The sequence below is a fragment of the Notothenia rossii genome (assembly GCF_949606895.1).
Source record: "Notothenia rossii genome assembly, chromosome: 8".
Classification (NCBI taxonomy): domain Eukaryota; kingdom Metazoa; phylum Chordata; class Actinopteri; order Perciformes; family Nototheniidae; genus Notothenia; species Notothenia rossii.
In genome coordinates this window covers 49,672,201-49,688,537 of record NC_136906.1, presented here as the reverse complement: position 1 = coordinate 49,688,537, position 16,337 = coordinate 49,672,201, and the positions used below count along the sequence as shown (strand labels likewise).

The 16,337-nt window shown below is 41.2% G+C and overlaps 1 protein-coding gene and 1 long non-coding RNA gene across 2 annotated transcripts in view; both read right to left on the bottom strand.

Annotated features, from left to right (window-relative positions):
* The window catches only part of LOC307016374, a 157,711-nt gene that overhangs the window by 84,103 nt on the left and 57,271 nt on the right, over positions 1-16,337 (bottom strand). The window lies entirely within an intron of this gene.
* On the bottom strand, positions 8,625-13,536 carry LOC307014224 (uncharacterized protein). The gene is made up of 2 exons (XM_079642057.1): positions 11,211-13,536; positions 8,625-10,852 (listed from the first exon to the last, which is right to left on the bottom strand). Exons 1-2 carry the CDS (start codon positions 11,605-11,607, stop codon positions 8,775-8,777), a joined length of 2,475 nt encoding a protein of 824 aa, XP_079498183.1. The 5' UTR covers positions 11,608-13,536; the 3' UTR covers positions 8,625-8,774.

The following is a 16,337-nucleotide window of genomic DNA, read 5'->3' as shown; positions in this document are numbered from 1 at the left end:
ACATGCTACTCGTCTGTAAACAATAATTTATTCAAATAAACTGTACCTTCATTTAATATTCAGCATGGTAATATCTCGACATCTATCGTTGTAGTGTTAAATCAGTAGGTTTCGGTTTTCACCACACCAAGTCATTTCGCTCCTCAATTCACCTCTTTAGGAAATCGTATATTAACCACATGCTACATGCTAACCGTAGATGAAGGATTTTCAGAATAAAAGCTTAACTGCTTGTGCACAAGAATTTCTGGTTTTTCAGTATAAAAGAGCGTTTGAACTGACGGTATGTTTAAGCTACATTATACCATCAAAACATTGATTTTAATTTCTAACAGTCCCTCCTTACACACCTAAAAGGTGTGTATAATACTGAAATCAATGAGTTCTTCATCTGAACTTTGCATATTACATATCTCATATTAACAAACATACAATCAAATGGAATGGTTTCACAGCCGGCTTTACAAAAATACAAAATAAATTCTTGTCTGTGTTCAAACATAAAAGTTGTCCCTTGTGCATAACTTCTAGTGTTTACATTCAATATCATTCTTCAAAATAGCAGCAATGGCTTGGTATCAGAACATTTCTTCCTCCCTCCTTTCTCAGAAACCGTTCTCATACCACGCTCAGTGTTAAGGCACTTGTTTTTACAAAGTGAAAAGAAACAAACCATTTCAGAATAGCAATGATTTATACAACATGAAATCTACCATATTAGAATAGTATAAAGTAATAAAGTCAAATAAAATGGACTATCTTAGAATAGTGTAAAATTAATTGGAATAATAAAAATATTAAAAATATGCTATCTTGGAATAGTATGAAGTAAATTGAAATGGATTCACTCCATTTTAATTTTGCTCACTTCTTCACATGATTTCATCATTTAAAGAATCACATCGGCTGGACATTCATTGATCAATCTCATCTCCGAACATCCATATCATTTAAACTAACTCATCATTGTCATCCACATCTGTATACGGGGTGGGTCGTCTTGTTCTGCTAGCATTTGTAACCGTCTCCTCCTGAGAAATTTACCCTCCCTCCTTTCATACTATTTAAGGTATGAAAGTAATATGTTCTCTAGAGGGGGCCGTTGTGCGTTCTACTCTGGGGTACGGCATTCTAGACAGTCATTTCTGGGAGAAGATTTTGGTCAGTTACAACAGTTGTAGAGTTTCATCACTTAAAGGTTCCTACTCATTACCTTTGGGTGGTCTGTTCTAATGCAGTGATAAAGTCCCTGAAATGGTGTGAAAACCGGTGGAATATCAATAACTCATTATACTAATTTATTTTCAATTATGGTCTACTTAAATAACTATGCTAACCCCTTTTACAGTGTGTGGAACCTTGGGTGCCCGAGCATGTGATAATTACTCCCTCCTTTAACAAGGATTTTAAAAACAGAAGTCATTTCATTAATGGTTTGTAGTTTAATTCAGGAATTTACACCTATGGCAGATATGTTTCTCCTTTAAATAACATCTCTAAACGTCAGGTCATCTGGTGAATGGATGACCTTTAGGAGCTGGTGGCGCTTGTCTTTTAAAACTCATACTCTGGTGCCGTGCGCTCCCTCTGAAGCTGCAAGTAAGATTTAAAACATCTGCAGGGTGGGTTGAGCGACCCCTTCTCCCTAAACGATGTTTGTTGTAACAAATATGTACCATCACAATGAGTGATCCAAGGCCCCACATGTATTACTCCCAACTACATTAGTTCTTTTTTTTTTAAATTAAACTTTGCTTTCGCTCTTTGCCCAGTGTCATTTTAAAACTCTACATCTTGGACGAAAAACAAATGTTATTTCCACCTTAATCTTCCCTCCTGAGGTAATAACCATGCTACAATGGAGAAATCAATACTCTAGATTGGAACACCATCTTTGGCTTGGTACTAGCTCTACCTTTAACATTTTCCATACAAATAAAGATTTGTCTGCTTTTATAGAGTGGTTACTAAAACCATCCCTTTAAACTGTAGGTCTATACTGTAACAAATTAAATCTTCCCCAAATTCACACATGAATAAAAAAACTCTTAAAGAATAATTTGTTCATATGATGAAAAGATTGAATAATATGTTCTACCCTCAGTGTGTTTTTAGGGTTATTTAATAGTTTCCTCTTTTTTCTTTATAAATTCACCAATTGATTAATTCATGGCTGATAAATCTTTTTCTTTACGTATTTCTCGTTGGTGAATAAGTGTGTTTATGTGTAAACTCACTCACTCCCGTTTTCCTTCTCTCCCCCTCTGGTTGTCGCCACGACCCCCTCACATTCTGCCGGACCATGCCAACTCCTCCGTTCTTTCCTCTCCTCCGTCCACCTTCTCCTCAGTCCATCCGCTCTTGGATCCTTCCGCTGTAACTCTTCTCAGTGTCCCATCTGCTTTGCTTTTCATCTCCTCCTTTACAGTCTCTACTTTGTTGCATGGAGGGCGTATTCCGCTCTCATGTCCCACACTCTGCTCTTGTGCCCAAATCTTGTGGCTCAGCTTGGAACTTCATGTCCTGTGGGGGACCGATGAGAGTGTGCCTTTTTATGTCACCTGGTTTTGGTTCTTGGTGCCTCAGGTGGAGATGGTTCTGGATGCAGCGTTGGAGTTGTTGGTTCAGCTCTGGTTCTCTGTCTGTTCTATGGAGGAGGAGGAGTCTTCCGTGGTGAGGTCTTTTGTCTGCTTGGACGATGGGGTCGTAGCGTTCTGACAGGTGGAGAGAGAGAGATCTCGGGAGGCATTACGTATAGTTAAATTCTAACACACTGAGGTAAAATAAATCCAACCTTTTCCACTCTATTTTCCTAACCATACTATCCATCTTAGTTGTTAAATGCCATCTAAACACAATTCATGTCTACTCATAATTTTACCATATCCCTAAACATTGCCTTCACCCACTGTAACATGTTTATTCCAATTAACTCTTTCAGGAAACCATTTTCTTCTATAAATTTAAATACCTAGATGTTTCAAGCACCACATATTTCACACACTATAAAAGAACGTCTCCATATTTTCTCCATCACTTTAAATCTCACTGTTATTTAGAACCGTAGTAACTTTTGTGACTGGACATATCTGCAATGTCGCCACTATCTGCTGGGGAATCTTGTTCATAGAGTTTGTACGTACAAAGCTGTACTTGTGGGTTAGTAGCCTGTGTCTAACAATCATTTTCAATAATTGTGCTCAGGTCACCGATCGGTTGTTCATAGCTTAACAGGGGGTGTTTCTGGTACAGACTAAAACATGGATCCAGTGTATTTAGAGATTCCCCTAATCTGTAAATCCCCATCACTTACATATCCCAATCACTTAAACCCATCTCATCATTTGATACAAGAACTGCATATAAGGGGGTGAATCATCTTGATTATAACCGCCTCTTGTTTGGGACCGAGTATTTCTAACTCCTCCTCTTGTTGCTCAGCTGATCTTTTGGCTCTGGGGATAAGTGAAAGTCTCTGAAACCCAGCTGGAGTCTTGTTAGTGATGTGGGCATTCTATGAGTGAACTAATGGATCCATGCCTTACATAATATTGTACTCCCCTTCCAACCAGAAAGGTGCCAAGTGTAATGAGCACAATCAACAATGCTATTCTGACTCTTATCCCTAGGGGACCCCACAATTGGTTTGGCTTTGTTCTCATCATCTCTATTTTAAACCTGGTTGTGTCCGTTACAGAATTTAAATAATGAGTACAAAAATAACATAACAAATTGGACTCTTTTTACAGATGTAAAACAAAAAATAGGTATTCACATTAATGTACAATCTATAAAAATCTATAGACAATTTGTCTTTTGAGCTGTTTCTATCTTTATCTTATTTCTATTTATTGTTTTGTTCCAGCTCTGCCAAATCAGTCCTAACTCCCAATAATGTTCTGGAAGTTGCCAGTGAAGGGTGACAATGTGTGAGGTGGTGTCAATTTGCTCCTTTTTCTTTACCTTTAAACCGGAGCGCGTGTGAAGTTTGTTACAACCTTTCACGCTTCCGTCCACCGGGGATCAGCCCACTGTCTTTTGTGAACTTTCACCCTCACCCAATCACCTGGCCGAACAGGAGTCTCTTCTGGTGTCTCGTCTGGTATCTCTGTAGTTTTCCTAGCCTGTGTAGACAAAACTTGCATAATATTACTCAGAGTTCTGACATATTCATCCACTTCTATTTGTCTAATATCTAAAACTGGACCACTCCCTCCTTGGAGAAGGCCCGAGCTTCGGCATACCTCTTGTTGACTACATGTTATTATTTATTAACTACAACGTCACTGAAATCAACATATCTGTATAATCATGACACTCCCTCCTTTGAGCATAAAATGCTCAATTAATATTGCAATGATTACCCTATTCTGTACAGGACATGTAAAACTCATAACGTTGCATTAAATAAATATAACTTCTCCGTGTACCCACAAGGGGTACAAAAATATCGTATGATTTATGGTTTTCTGATGGTATAAATGCATATTCACTATAAAAAAAAAATCAGCAATTAGCACTTCTAATAGTTTACTTGTTTCAATAATGGCTTTTGTAATGGTATTATGCGTCATCGTTGCTGCGAAAAACAATACCCCTGGTGTCGCTAATGCGTCTCAATAACTCTAGGATTAGAGGATTGGTTGACACTGCTGAACTAACATATGATAAAATAATATTTCTCCAAACTGGAGGGAAAATATGAACTATTCTCTCAGAGAGTGACCTGCATGAAGGGCTGGTGCCCCTCACTCAAATGAAATATTGCCTTACGCACAACACCACAAATCAGTAAAATTACTCAAGAATAAATAAATAAAGACTGATTCTTGAAACTGTTAAAGCATCGGATCTGATTTTTACCCTTTCCTTGATATCTGCAGTTGAGCCTGGCCCTGCGTCTAGTCTCAACTTAGTTTGTTTTGGTGACATGTTCTCTAATTATTTATTAACCTATCAAAGATGAAGCACTAATCTTCTGACTAGCACCGTCGTTGCTGTTCGTCCGAACTTTAATTTAAATTTTTTTTTTTTTTTTTTTTTGCTCAAAGTTTTATTATTTTTATAGATGTCTTTTTTTTTTTTTTTTAAGTTTAAGGTAAAATATTAATAAAGTTAATTAATATATTAAAAATATGCAAAATTAAAATATGAAATGTTAAAATAAAGTTGTACCGTGTATGGTTTTGACTTTGAAATATGAATTTGGTTCAAAATCACAATGTTATGGTGTTTCCGCTATTTGGGTAATAATTCTGTACTACCACCAGAGTGCGCTATTTTAAATTCCAGCTTAATCCACTAGGGAATAGCTGTTTCAAAACTGACTCGTTTTTGACAAAGGAGAAACGTAGTTTCCTCAAAAATATCTTTAAAATAGGAATTTACACTATGGTTAAACAACACAACACATAACCGCCAAAACACATTTGCAAAGAAGAATATTCACAATGTTATGGTGTTTCCGCTATTTGGGTAATAATTCTGTACTACCACCAGAGTGCGCTATTTTAAATTCCAGCTTAATCCACTAGGGAATAGCTGTTTCAAAACTGACTCGTTTTTGACAAAGGAGAAACGTAGTTTCCTCAAAAATATCTTTAAAATAGGAATTTACACTATGGTTAAACAACACAACACATAACCGCCAATACACATTTGCAAAGAAGAATATTCACAAAACCGCCAATACACATTTGCAAAGAAGAATATTCACAAAACCGCCAATACACATTTGCCAGCAGAAGTACTTCCAATAGTTCTAACTCTAACAAGAAGTATGATGTTCTTTAGAAGATGGAATGCCCAGCCTCAGTGTGTTAAAGCAAACAGAGTACTTCAATTAGCATTTCATGAAATGGTGACTGCCGTGGCTCACCGTGAACATGAGGTCAAGACAAAATGGCAACTGGTTTTCCAACCTTTGACCTGAAGAACAAAGGGATTTGAGAAAACACCTGGAGTTGAAATTGGTGAGGTGATATTTTGTCTAGTAAATTCAACACACAACACTGTAGTTTAAAATAACATTTCCATTTAGTTTACAATGATAAATGGGCCTCATACCCTTACGTCATAGCCCTCTACCCATGTACGTAAATGTTTTGACTTTAAGAGCCAGTATGGTCATTTCTTCTGTTTAAACACGCTATTTATGGGACAAATAGGACGCTAAGCAAACACAATTAGAAGAATATCGTCTATCTAACGCACGAATGTCGCACTTCCTGCCGTAATCCACAACGCAATGTCTTGAAAAACAGAATGGTGTAACCACTGAGAGCTTCAAACTGCTCAGGCCTTTTCCTTGAAATAGGACTTTTTTAAAACAGCCTCACGCTGTTGTTACACAAAACACTCACTCCAATAACCTTAGCTTCAAACTTTGGCTGTGTCTTTCCCTCAAGCAGTCCCGACTGCTTAATGGCCTAAAACCATTCACGTAAAACGTAAAACGCCAAAAAAGACACATAGTGATTGGCCTCTAGCCGACATGTACTAACAGACAAACGAATAGCATGCAGGGTTAAATAGAAAAAAAGAAATTGAACTCACCCTGCCTGTAACAAAGCAACGCCACGTGGTAGGCTACCAATATTTATCAATTTAGGCTTGTTTTAACTTAAATTGCACAGCTATTTTCAGGATCCGCTGGCCGCCGTCAAACACACAGAACTAACATTGTCCTACATTAACTATTGAAGAATTCGATATAACAGGTTTCTCCATACCTAGTTGATTTGAGCTCTCTGTGTGCTGAACGGATGCCAGCGGGTCCAGCAAGCAGCCTGCTGTAGTCTCTCCCGGTTTTGCGAGATCCTGGCTAGCTCGCCAATTGTTAAATATGTTCTTTATTCTCGCGTCCAGGAGAGAAGCTTTAAAATGAGACTAAATGGAGTCTCTGAAAAGATTCAAATGGGATACTTTAATTAAAAAAGGCGCGGTAGTGTTACAGACAGAATATTGTTCCGTCAGACAAACAGCTGTGGTCCGGTTCTCCTGAGCAAGAAGAAGACCCCGGATCTCTCCTCCGGCGCTGCTATATATATCCTCTGCTGGCTCCTCCCCGCCAGCCGGCTCACCTCGTCTCCAATGTCCGTTATTGCATTTAAACAGAGGATAGGTTCTTTTCACATTCAATATATGCTTAACACGCCGTTTCTCCTCATATTCTCTTTCATCACTTTTCATTTAACACATTCTAAACGCTGTAATCAATACTCTAAACAATACTTCTCGGTTCGTTTGGTTGCCGGTCATTCCGGATGTTGTCACATGCTACTCGTCTGTAAACAATAATGTATTCAAATAAACTGTACCTTCATTTAATATTCAGCATGGTAATATCTCGACATCTATCGTTGTAGTGTTAAATCAGTAGGTTTCGGTTTTCACCACACCAAGTCATTTCGCTCCTCAATTCACCTCTTTAGGAAATCGTATATTAACCACATGCTACATGCTAACCGTAGATGAAGGATTTTCAGAATAAAAGCTTAACTGCTTGTGCACAAGAATTTCTGGTTTTTCAGTATAAAAGAGCGTTTGAACTGACGGTATGTTTAAGCTACATTATACCATCAAAACATTGATTTTAATTTCTAACACAGGGAATGTTTAAATAACCACAGACACCAGAATGATGTAATTTAGCTACAGAAAAAGGCAGGAATTGCATTGGACCCGCCCCCCGACGACACGCTGGCTAATAGGAGAAGACCTCAGATGCCAACAGGAAGAGCAAGCCAAGAATTGATCTCTTCTACCCCCTGACCTGTACTGACCGGTCGTTGGATGTGGAGAGCGCCTCCACTCGCACATTTCATTTTGTACACCACCGCATCTTTTGTGTAATTAAATGCTGTTAACTTTTATAAGCTTTCCTTGACTCTTTTCAGTCTCTCCTGCCTTCAGGGTTCTAGAATTGCTTTCACTGTACACAGCTCCATGTTGGGCATTGGCCTATCATCAGATTGTATTTGTTGTTGCTGCTGCAGCGGAAGTTTAGTACAATTATTTTTGATTAAATTATCCAAATCTCCACCCTCCATAATTGCACTTGCTTCAGTTGCTTTCTACTTTCTAACGGCGGTGAGAGTGGTGCAGTGACGCTATCTATCTTCTATCGATTAGATTTATGATTTAAAAATTATAAAAGTAGGGTAGACATGTGGATATTATCCGACTGAACAAAACCTGCATTTACCTAACAGCAGAGCTGCCAACATTGTGTTATAGAAAGTAGTAGCATGCCGAGCGGAGGAAGGCAATTTTTTTTCCGGCGGGGGGTCCGAGGTCCGCCGAAGCCCCCAGAATGCCCCCTTATTTCATTTTTACTTTACTTATTTCTATTTATCTTTTGTATTCAACTGTTTCTATTTTACTGTAAATTGTATGTATATATAGTTCCCTATTCCTTTTCCTATCACCCTGCTGCTATAACATGTGCAATTCCCTTACAGGATTAATAAAAGTTATCTTATCTTATCTTATCAGAAGCCAGAGACTTTACATGCTCTGAGATGCAATCTAGGTCATATTAGGACATGTTTTTCTGCAAAGTAAATTTTTTGTGTATAATTTCTCCTTTTCCCTGTACTGTTGCACACAATTAAACACCAACATACACAAAAAAATATTTTTATTAACCGAACAGAATTCATCATGAAACAATACTGAACAATAACACATGAAAAACCTGTACACAGCCTTTTTTAGAACAGAGTTCAACTCAAGGGAACCTTTGGCTGTGACATGACCATCTGATCAACCTCTCACTTTAGATGGTCATAGGTTGCTGACTTGGCCTTGGCAAGAGTTGTCTTGGAGTACGCCTGCTTGTAGCAGACAGACCCCTTTGCCACCATGAATTGTTTGTGGGTAATGAGGTTACTCAGGGTCTCCATTCCCATACTAGGTCTGAACTCCGTTCTGTTTTTTGTGACAAGACTGAAGATGCGTTCGCAGTCTGCATTGGAATGGAAGATGCAGAGGATAGCCAGCATTACCTTGCAGAGTAAAGGGTACTTGAGATGGCCATTTCCATCCTTCAGCTGACTCATCAGGTGCCACTGTGTGTCTGGTCTGTCACAGCTGGTGATGCTTTCTGGCAGAGCATCGGTTTGGTAGGTCATGAATTGACCCTCAAGCTTGTCCATCTCCTCAGCATTCATCTTCAAGCAGGGGAATCTGCCTGTGAAGTACCTCACAGAATTGAACTCTGCGCTGTCCCGTGCAGACATGTCAGCCACAGAAGCATTCCGTAACACTGGGTCATCATAGGGAAACTTCTTCACCATGTACTCAACAGCCTTCATGTAGAATGCCCGCACAGCGCTGAAGACCTGGGCCAGCTGCAGCTCCTCAAGCTCAGGGTGATCTGCTATGAAGTCTCTGGTGTTTTGCCCAATGAACAAGGTCTCATTGCTCTTCTGGTTGCTTGGTTCCCTAAATGGTACCTGGTGAACCTTAGCAGCTGCATTAATCACCTGAGGCTTCACAAATCGGTTCAAGAGATTCTTCAGCTGTGTGGTCAAAGTCCTGTGTAGTACTTGTATGCAGGGTTTGTCTAGCTGCAGCAGAGTGTTGGCCTCATCAAATATCGGCAGGACCGCACTCAGAAAGTAGCAGTAAAGATGGAATGTTGGGTCCTGCAGATGTTGACATGCCCTCTGCACTCTCTGTTGTGCCCCTGTCTTGGGCTGAGTGGGTGCAGTGCTAGATGTCTTGGGCTGAGTGGGTGCAGTGCTAGATGTCTTGGGCTGAGTGGGTGCAGTGCTAGATGTCTTGGGCTGAGTGGGTGCAGTGCTAGATGTCTTGGGCTGAGTGGGTGCAGTGCTAGATGTCTTGGGCCGAGTGGGTGCAGCGCTAGATGTGTTGGGCTTTGCCGTTGCAGTCTTGGGCTGTGTGGTTGCAGCTGCTGGTGTTTTCTTTCCCTGACTGAATTTGGCTAGGTTTTGTTGGCGAAAGAGATAGCCTGCCAAATCAAACTGAGAATTGTCCTTGCTGCCGTTACTGTGGGTTGATGTGTCCTTGCTAACACTGTGGGTGGACTTGTCCTTGCTGCTGCTCTGCGTGGACTTGTCCTTGCTAACACTGTGAGTGGTCTTGTCCTTGCTGCTGCTCTGCGTGGTCTTGTCCTTGCTGCTGCTCTGCGTGGATTTGTTCTTGCTGCTGTGCCCAGACTGTTCTGACTCAAAGTATTGCAGCAATGCAGGCCACTGCTGCAACAACCTGGCGATGCATTTATCTAAAGAGAGCCACCTCGTACTTACATGTTTAACAATCTTTCTCATTTCCACTCCACACAGATCCTGAAATTTCTTCAGTCCCTGTTTCCTCTTGCTGGATTTGTCTAGGTAGAAGTATATGTCCACCAGCAGCTCTTCAATGGACACTGGAAGCTGAGCAGCAGCTTTTTCTGCAGCTAGATGAATTAGATGGCACGGGCATCCCAGCACATATACTGCACTGTTTTTTTTGTTGATGTAGCCTGCCGTGCCAGCTTTGAGTCCCTGCATCACCATGGCATTATCTGCCCCAAAACTCATGCAGTTGTCCCAGGATATGCTACGTTTCTCAAGTTCATTGTCAATGAGTTTGAATATGTTCTGCCCAGTAGATGCCTCATGACACTCTGGCAAAGATAGCAGTACTGTCAGAACACGCCCAAGTCCTCGATCAAAGTACTTCACAACAAGAGGATACAGCTTACAGTCTCCATAGTCAGTGCTCCCATCCGTGGCTAGGGAGTATGGAGCTGTCCTCATTGCCTCCGTGATCACAGACGCATCCTCCTTGGCAAGGGCTCCAACAATGGCGCTGCTCTTTGTGCGACCAGACCCATACTTTCCTGCAATTGCAATCACAAAAATATTGAATTGTATTATCATGATTATACTCTAGATTACACAGAATTGCAGAATTACAATCATGATATTAATCCTCTGTAGAGTAAGTTGGCCTAGGCTATTTTTTTTTCACCTTTACATAAAATGAAAAATGTTTATCAGAATGATACAGTATCAGTATAAATTAGCAATCATTAATTTGCAAGATTTAAATCAGATTATCAACCAGGGCAGTACTGTAACTGTTTTATATAGGCTAGTCTGTACAGATTGTAGAGTGTATTGTGACAGTATACAGATATAAATCTATGCCTATGAATGCTTGAGATGAATTGAGGCTATTTGTCATTTGAGCCTTACCAGCGATTTTCGAGTCCGGAAACATCTTTTTCACCAGTGGCCCGATGTGGTCGGCCACCGCGATCGGGATGTTGTGTTCCACCAGAAAGTCCACAGCGAGCACTTCGGCATTTATGACACTGGTGTCACTGTCAACCGTAAAGAAGCCCGCGATGGGCCTTGTAGCTTCCACTGCCGCCTTGTATGACGTGTGTTTAGCAGTCCTGGTGTGCTTTTCAACGTCGTGTCGGCCCCCATGCCTCACGCTAAAATCTGCCTTACACAACATACAGTAAGCGTGGAAGTCGTCCAGCTTCGACCGGGTGATGGTCGGCCATTCTGCGTTATATTCTAGCTTGAAGCGCTGTTCAGAAATTCGCCGCTTTTTCGGCGGAGGACAAGTACGTTCACCATCCATTTTTGATAGACTTCAACTGACAGCTCGCTCCGCGATTTCGCGGGCATAGTGTATTCACGAATTATCATTGGTCCATTAGAAATTAAGATAATAAAAACACAACACATATGTTAAATTATATAATGAAATAAAACAGATATTAATATTTTCTACTTATCTGTGCTATAAATGTAATTTTTGTATGATTCCAATTATCTTAAATAATTTTATAACCAAAATAGCTGAATTTGCTCGTGACCTGTTCAAACCAGTCTATGGTTCAAACAGAGAGGAGACAAGCGGGGTAAGGCAGCAAAGAGCGGCGCCTCACGTCAGATTGAGCAATCCCTCACAAACTGGATTAAACGCATGCCTTTTTCTCTCATTGTCTGTGAAATGTTTGTAGACACTCGTATTATGTCCTTTCTATCCATTGAGTAGGTAATGTATTTTAGGTAGGCCTATGTGTTGTAGTCTTGCTGATCTGACATAAACCCGCGGTGAAAAAGCAGAGGGGAGGCAAACAGTAGGCTATCTCTGTCTCAATGAGGAGGGCGTGCGAAAGCCTGGACACTAGACTCCATTAATCACTTCACGTCCCGATTTACTGAGATCATTGCTTGAGCTAAAATGCTTGTTTCATACGACGGGACAGAAGATAACTCGATCGACCAGTCACAGTGTGATTGTCTATGTTAGACGGCACGCGCCGTTGAATTTAAGAGAAAGGCTAGCGGAGCTAGTGAGAAATTAGCACCTCCTGTATAATGCCTCCCTGCTCTGTAACAAAGATGCTAGTGAGGAAATATCCCCTCCTGTATAATGCCTCCCTGCTCTGTTACAAAGATGCTTGATGGTTTTACCCCGATATATATATGTAACAGTATGTAACCATAATGATTTACCCCGATGAATCTGCCGCAGGTGTTTTAATGTTTAATTACCATATGTAAGGGTTCGTGCACAGAGGGGATTGTCGGGAAAGAGATGGCTGTTTGAGGAAGCTCCCATTTATTAACATTTCAACAAACAAGTTGCATATTTGCATAACGTATTCAAGTGTTAGCATTTATTGCAATAGTAGCTACAGAACATGTACTGTGCTGTGTAAACTGTACTGTATCACATAGTGTTTCAGACACACAAACTTTTCAACTTTCAAAATTAAACGGTGCGCTCCCAGCGCACGTACCGGCAGTGATCTAGAGCAGCGGTTTTCAACCAGTGGTACGGGGACAAACTGTCTCGCTCTCGTAATGTCTGTCTGTCTTGCTCTCGTTCTGTCTCTCGTACCACTCTCGGTTCCACTTTTACTTTTGCGCGCTACCTGTCTCACTCTTTTCCGACCTCCAGCTTTTCCTGCTGGAACCCGCCGCTTAAAGGTGGGGGTCCGCGGACCGGCCATAGAGCCCATAGAGTTAAAGGTGTTGGCCGTTAGCTGTAAAAATCCATAGATTAGCCGCACCGTTACATAAGCCGCAGCGTCGAAAAATGGGAAAAAAGGCGCGGCTTATAGTCCAAAAAGTACGGGTATGTTTTAATATACTCTATTGACTTCACATATTTTTCACATAGGCCTATCTGACTCTGAAAGCCAGCTACGAACCTCACCGCACGGCACTGGTCTACATGAATAGAATTCTTCATCAACAGCGGGAGCCAAAACAGCATAGCATCCTGGTAACAGTAGTGAGGGCATTACAAAAAAGAAGTACAGCCGATCCTATTGGCTCTTTGCCAACGCAAGGGACGAATCATAAAACGGCTTATATGTGAGCTTTAGTGCTGGTTGGATGTCAACACATGCACGAGGCTGCCAGCTCACCGATTCATTTTTCGATTTGTTAGGTAATGCGTAGGATATTCAAGTCAAGCGTAGCGGCGTAATTAGGGCCTGGAAATCGTATCTGCTACGCCAAAATCGTGTATGTTGGCAGCTCTGTAACAGGTTCGTTTTCCACTGACCTTTTTTCTAGCTATATTTTCCAAAATCCTATGGAGAAATCCCATTGCTATTTTGTTGAGGGAAACCGAGCGCAGCTTACTTCCGCTTTTTGGGACGCGTCACTGCACCACTAAGTTGATGCGATTTGATTGGATTGTGAGGCAAGGGAAGCCAGTCGCCTCTGGCTTCCCTTGGCATGGCCCTGACCAATCACAGGTTGGCAGGGGCATGACGTGAGCCTCATCTGATTGGTCAATCCCTCCTTTTTTTTTCACCAAGGGAAGCACATTTCGGCTGGCCTCCTCTCGCAGCAGAGAGTGCAATCTACTGTTTCACCATAACATCTAGAGGGGCACTGTTTCACTCTTTGTAAAATACTCACTGAGAATGGGGGAGAGAAGGGCCGGCAGCAACACACAACAAAGAATTTCCTAAACTAAACGAAGTGTTTTTATTTATTTATTAAAATTATAACTACAATCCGAAAAAACAGGGGAAGCCTGGCTTCCCTTGGCCTCCAGGAGAAAACGCCACTGTATTTAGTAGGTCTGTTAAGTATTGGATGCTGATAATTCTGACATAATTTGGCCGGTCAAAGATGTTTGGGCTCGGATAAAATCGCTCCGTTACTTTCGTCCCATGTTACTTTCGTCCCATGTTACTTTCGTCCCGGCTTTTCCTACGTGTGTATGTGTGGTTTCAGGTGTCAGTATGAGAGGATGACAGCGCATCTAATTTTGATGTGGCCCAAGAGCCAATCACAATAATACCTGCGATGCAGTGAATCACCTTTTGAGGGGGGGAAAACCTGTCGTTGATTAAACAATATCCAGTGTTTCCCCTACCATTGTCTTGGAGGGGCGCTGCGCCTCGCCAACGGATCCCCGCCAACGGAGCCCCCGCGCCCCCCTGAAATTATACGTGTTTAAAAAATATATATAATTTTTTTTTAAATATATATATAGCACCAAATTGCAAATAATCTACTGTATAACTGTCACTTTTCACATTGAACATGTGCTCTTTTATTAAATAAACTAAACGCTTCCATTTTAAGTTGTGAGTTTAGTGTTTTTGACCCTAAGAAATACTGATGCATTAATCAATAACAATAATCCACAGCTCCTCTCTCTGCTCCAGAGGATTTAAAAAATATATATCCCAATGCCACAAAAATGCATCAGTGACGTGGTTGAAATCTTGTCTCCAGAAAACAAAAAACTGAAACAAGCGGTATCAGTGACTGTGTGTTTGATGTGGCTCTTTGCAGTAACATAGAACAAATTTGGCTCTCAACCTCTGACTGGTTGGCCACCCCTGGTTTAAGGTGTCCAGGTGATGCAGACAGGCTGGACCAGAGAGTGAGAGACAGAACTGGACTCCTCACAGCACTGAACTTCAGCACAGGTACAAATACTATTTTTTCATACTGTACAAGGAACCAAGAAATATATTGGTTTAAATAAATGAAGTATTGACTTTAATACACTGATATACATTCCATTAAACAATACTAAATCACCTACACATCAGTGAAGTTGAGGATTTTTTCCATGCAAAAAGTTACATTTAGATGTTAACAAGCAATATGATTTTGTCAGCTTTCTAATTTAATGTATTGAAGGCAAAGATATTTAACACATAGTGAGAACTGCTACTATTTATCTCTCAATATTGTTTGTAAAAAACATGGTAAAAGTTATTCTTTCAGTGAGACAACAGAGCAAACTTCTACAGTTGCACTAGGTTTTGATAACAGTTAAATATTATTTTGATAATAACATATATTTCAATGTTGATGAATTTCATACTGTTCATTCATAATCTGATTACAATTACAAAATAATTATATCTACAGCACCTAAACACACAAACACACCGCTTTCATAAATAACACACTTGTTCTGCAATAATATGTTTTATGTTTCCTGTCATTTTTGTTAGGAAAGGACATGCCTGAAAGACATCTCCTCTTTCTTTGAGGGTCAAGAAGAACATCCAAGAGGAAAATTAAAAGCTGATTTTATGAGATTTTAAGACCAGTACAGGACATTCACTAAGAAACTACTTTTATTGTGAAAACACCGAATATTTTTGTAGTCTATCAGGACCATCATTTGTTTGTGACGCTGCCTGCACCTCAGAGAAGGGGTGGTTATATCTCTCACAGGCTCCGCCCTCTACTGGACTCTATGGGTACTACCTTACCCTGCGAGCATTCTCCCACTGAGACTTCTATAGACGTGGCCGGCCTTGGGCGGGCCTACCTGAATGAGCGTGCATCACACCGTATAAAAGGAGGCCTTGCCTCCTGACTGTCATCCTTTTCTCTTCAGCAGCGGAAGTGATTCCACGAGAGACTGAAAGACGTTTGAAGAAGAAGGAGTTATCATACCTCCAGGGAGTCGCCACTGCTAGAGACCCGCAGGATATGGCCACGGCGGTGCCGCAGGGCTGTACTCTCCCTGGATGATGATCATGGCGGCGGGTGTGTGGGCTACTCACTCATTGCTAGAGATGCCCCTGCCTCACCAGGTCAGAGCGATTATATGGCCGCAAGGCCGAATAAGTAGCTTGGTCCATGGGCCTTGCTCCAGGCCCGGTTCCCCCGGGGACCGGTGCTCGGTGGCTTCACATGATATAGGGTCGACCCTACTTCATCACAGGCCGCCGCCGCCGCTGCCCGCCGTGTGATGTCCCTGGGATATCACGCCGCGTGGCGCTTTCCCAAGAGGACCGTGTTGATCTCCTGGGAGCCCCCGTGTTTTCGGAAGGGTTCTTTTTTGATCGATCTCCTTGCTCACGG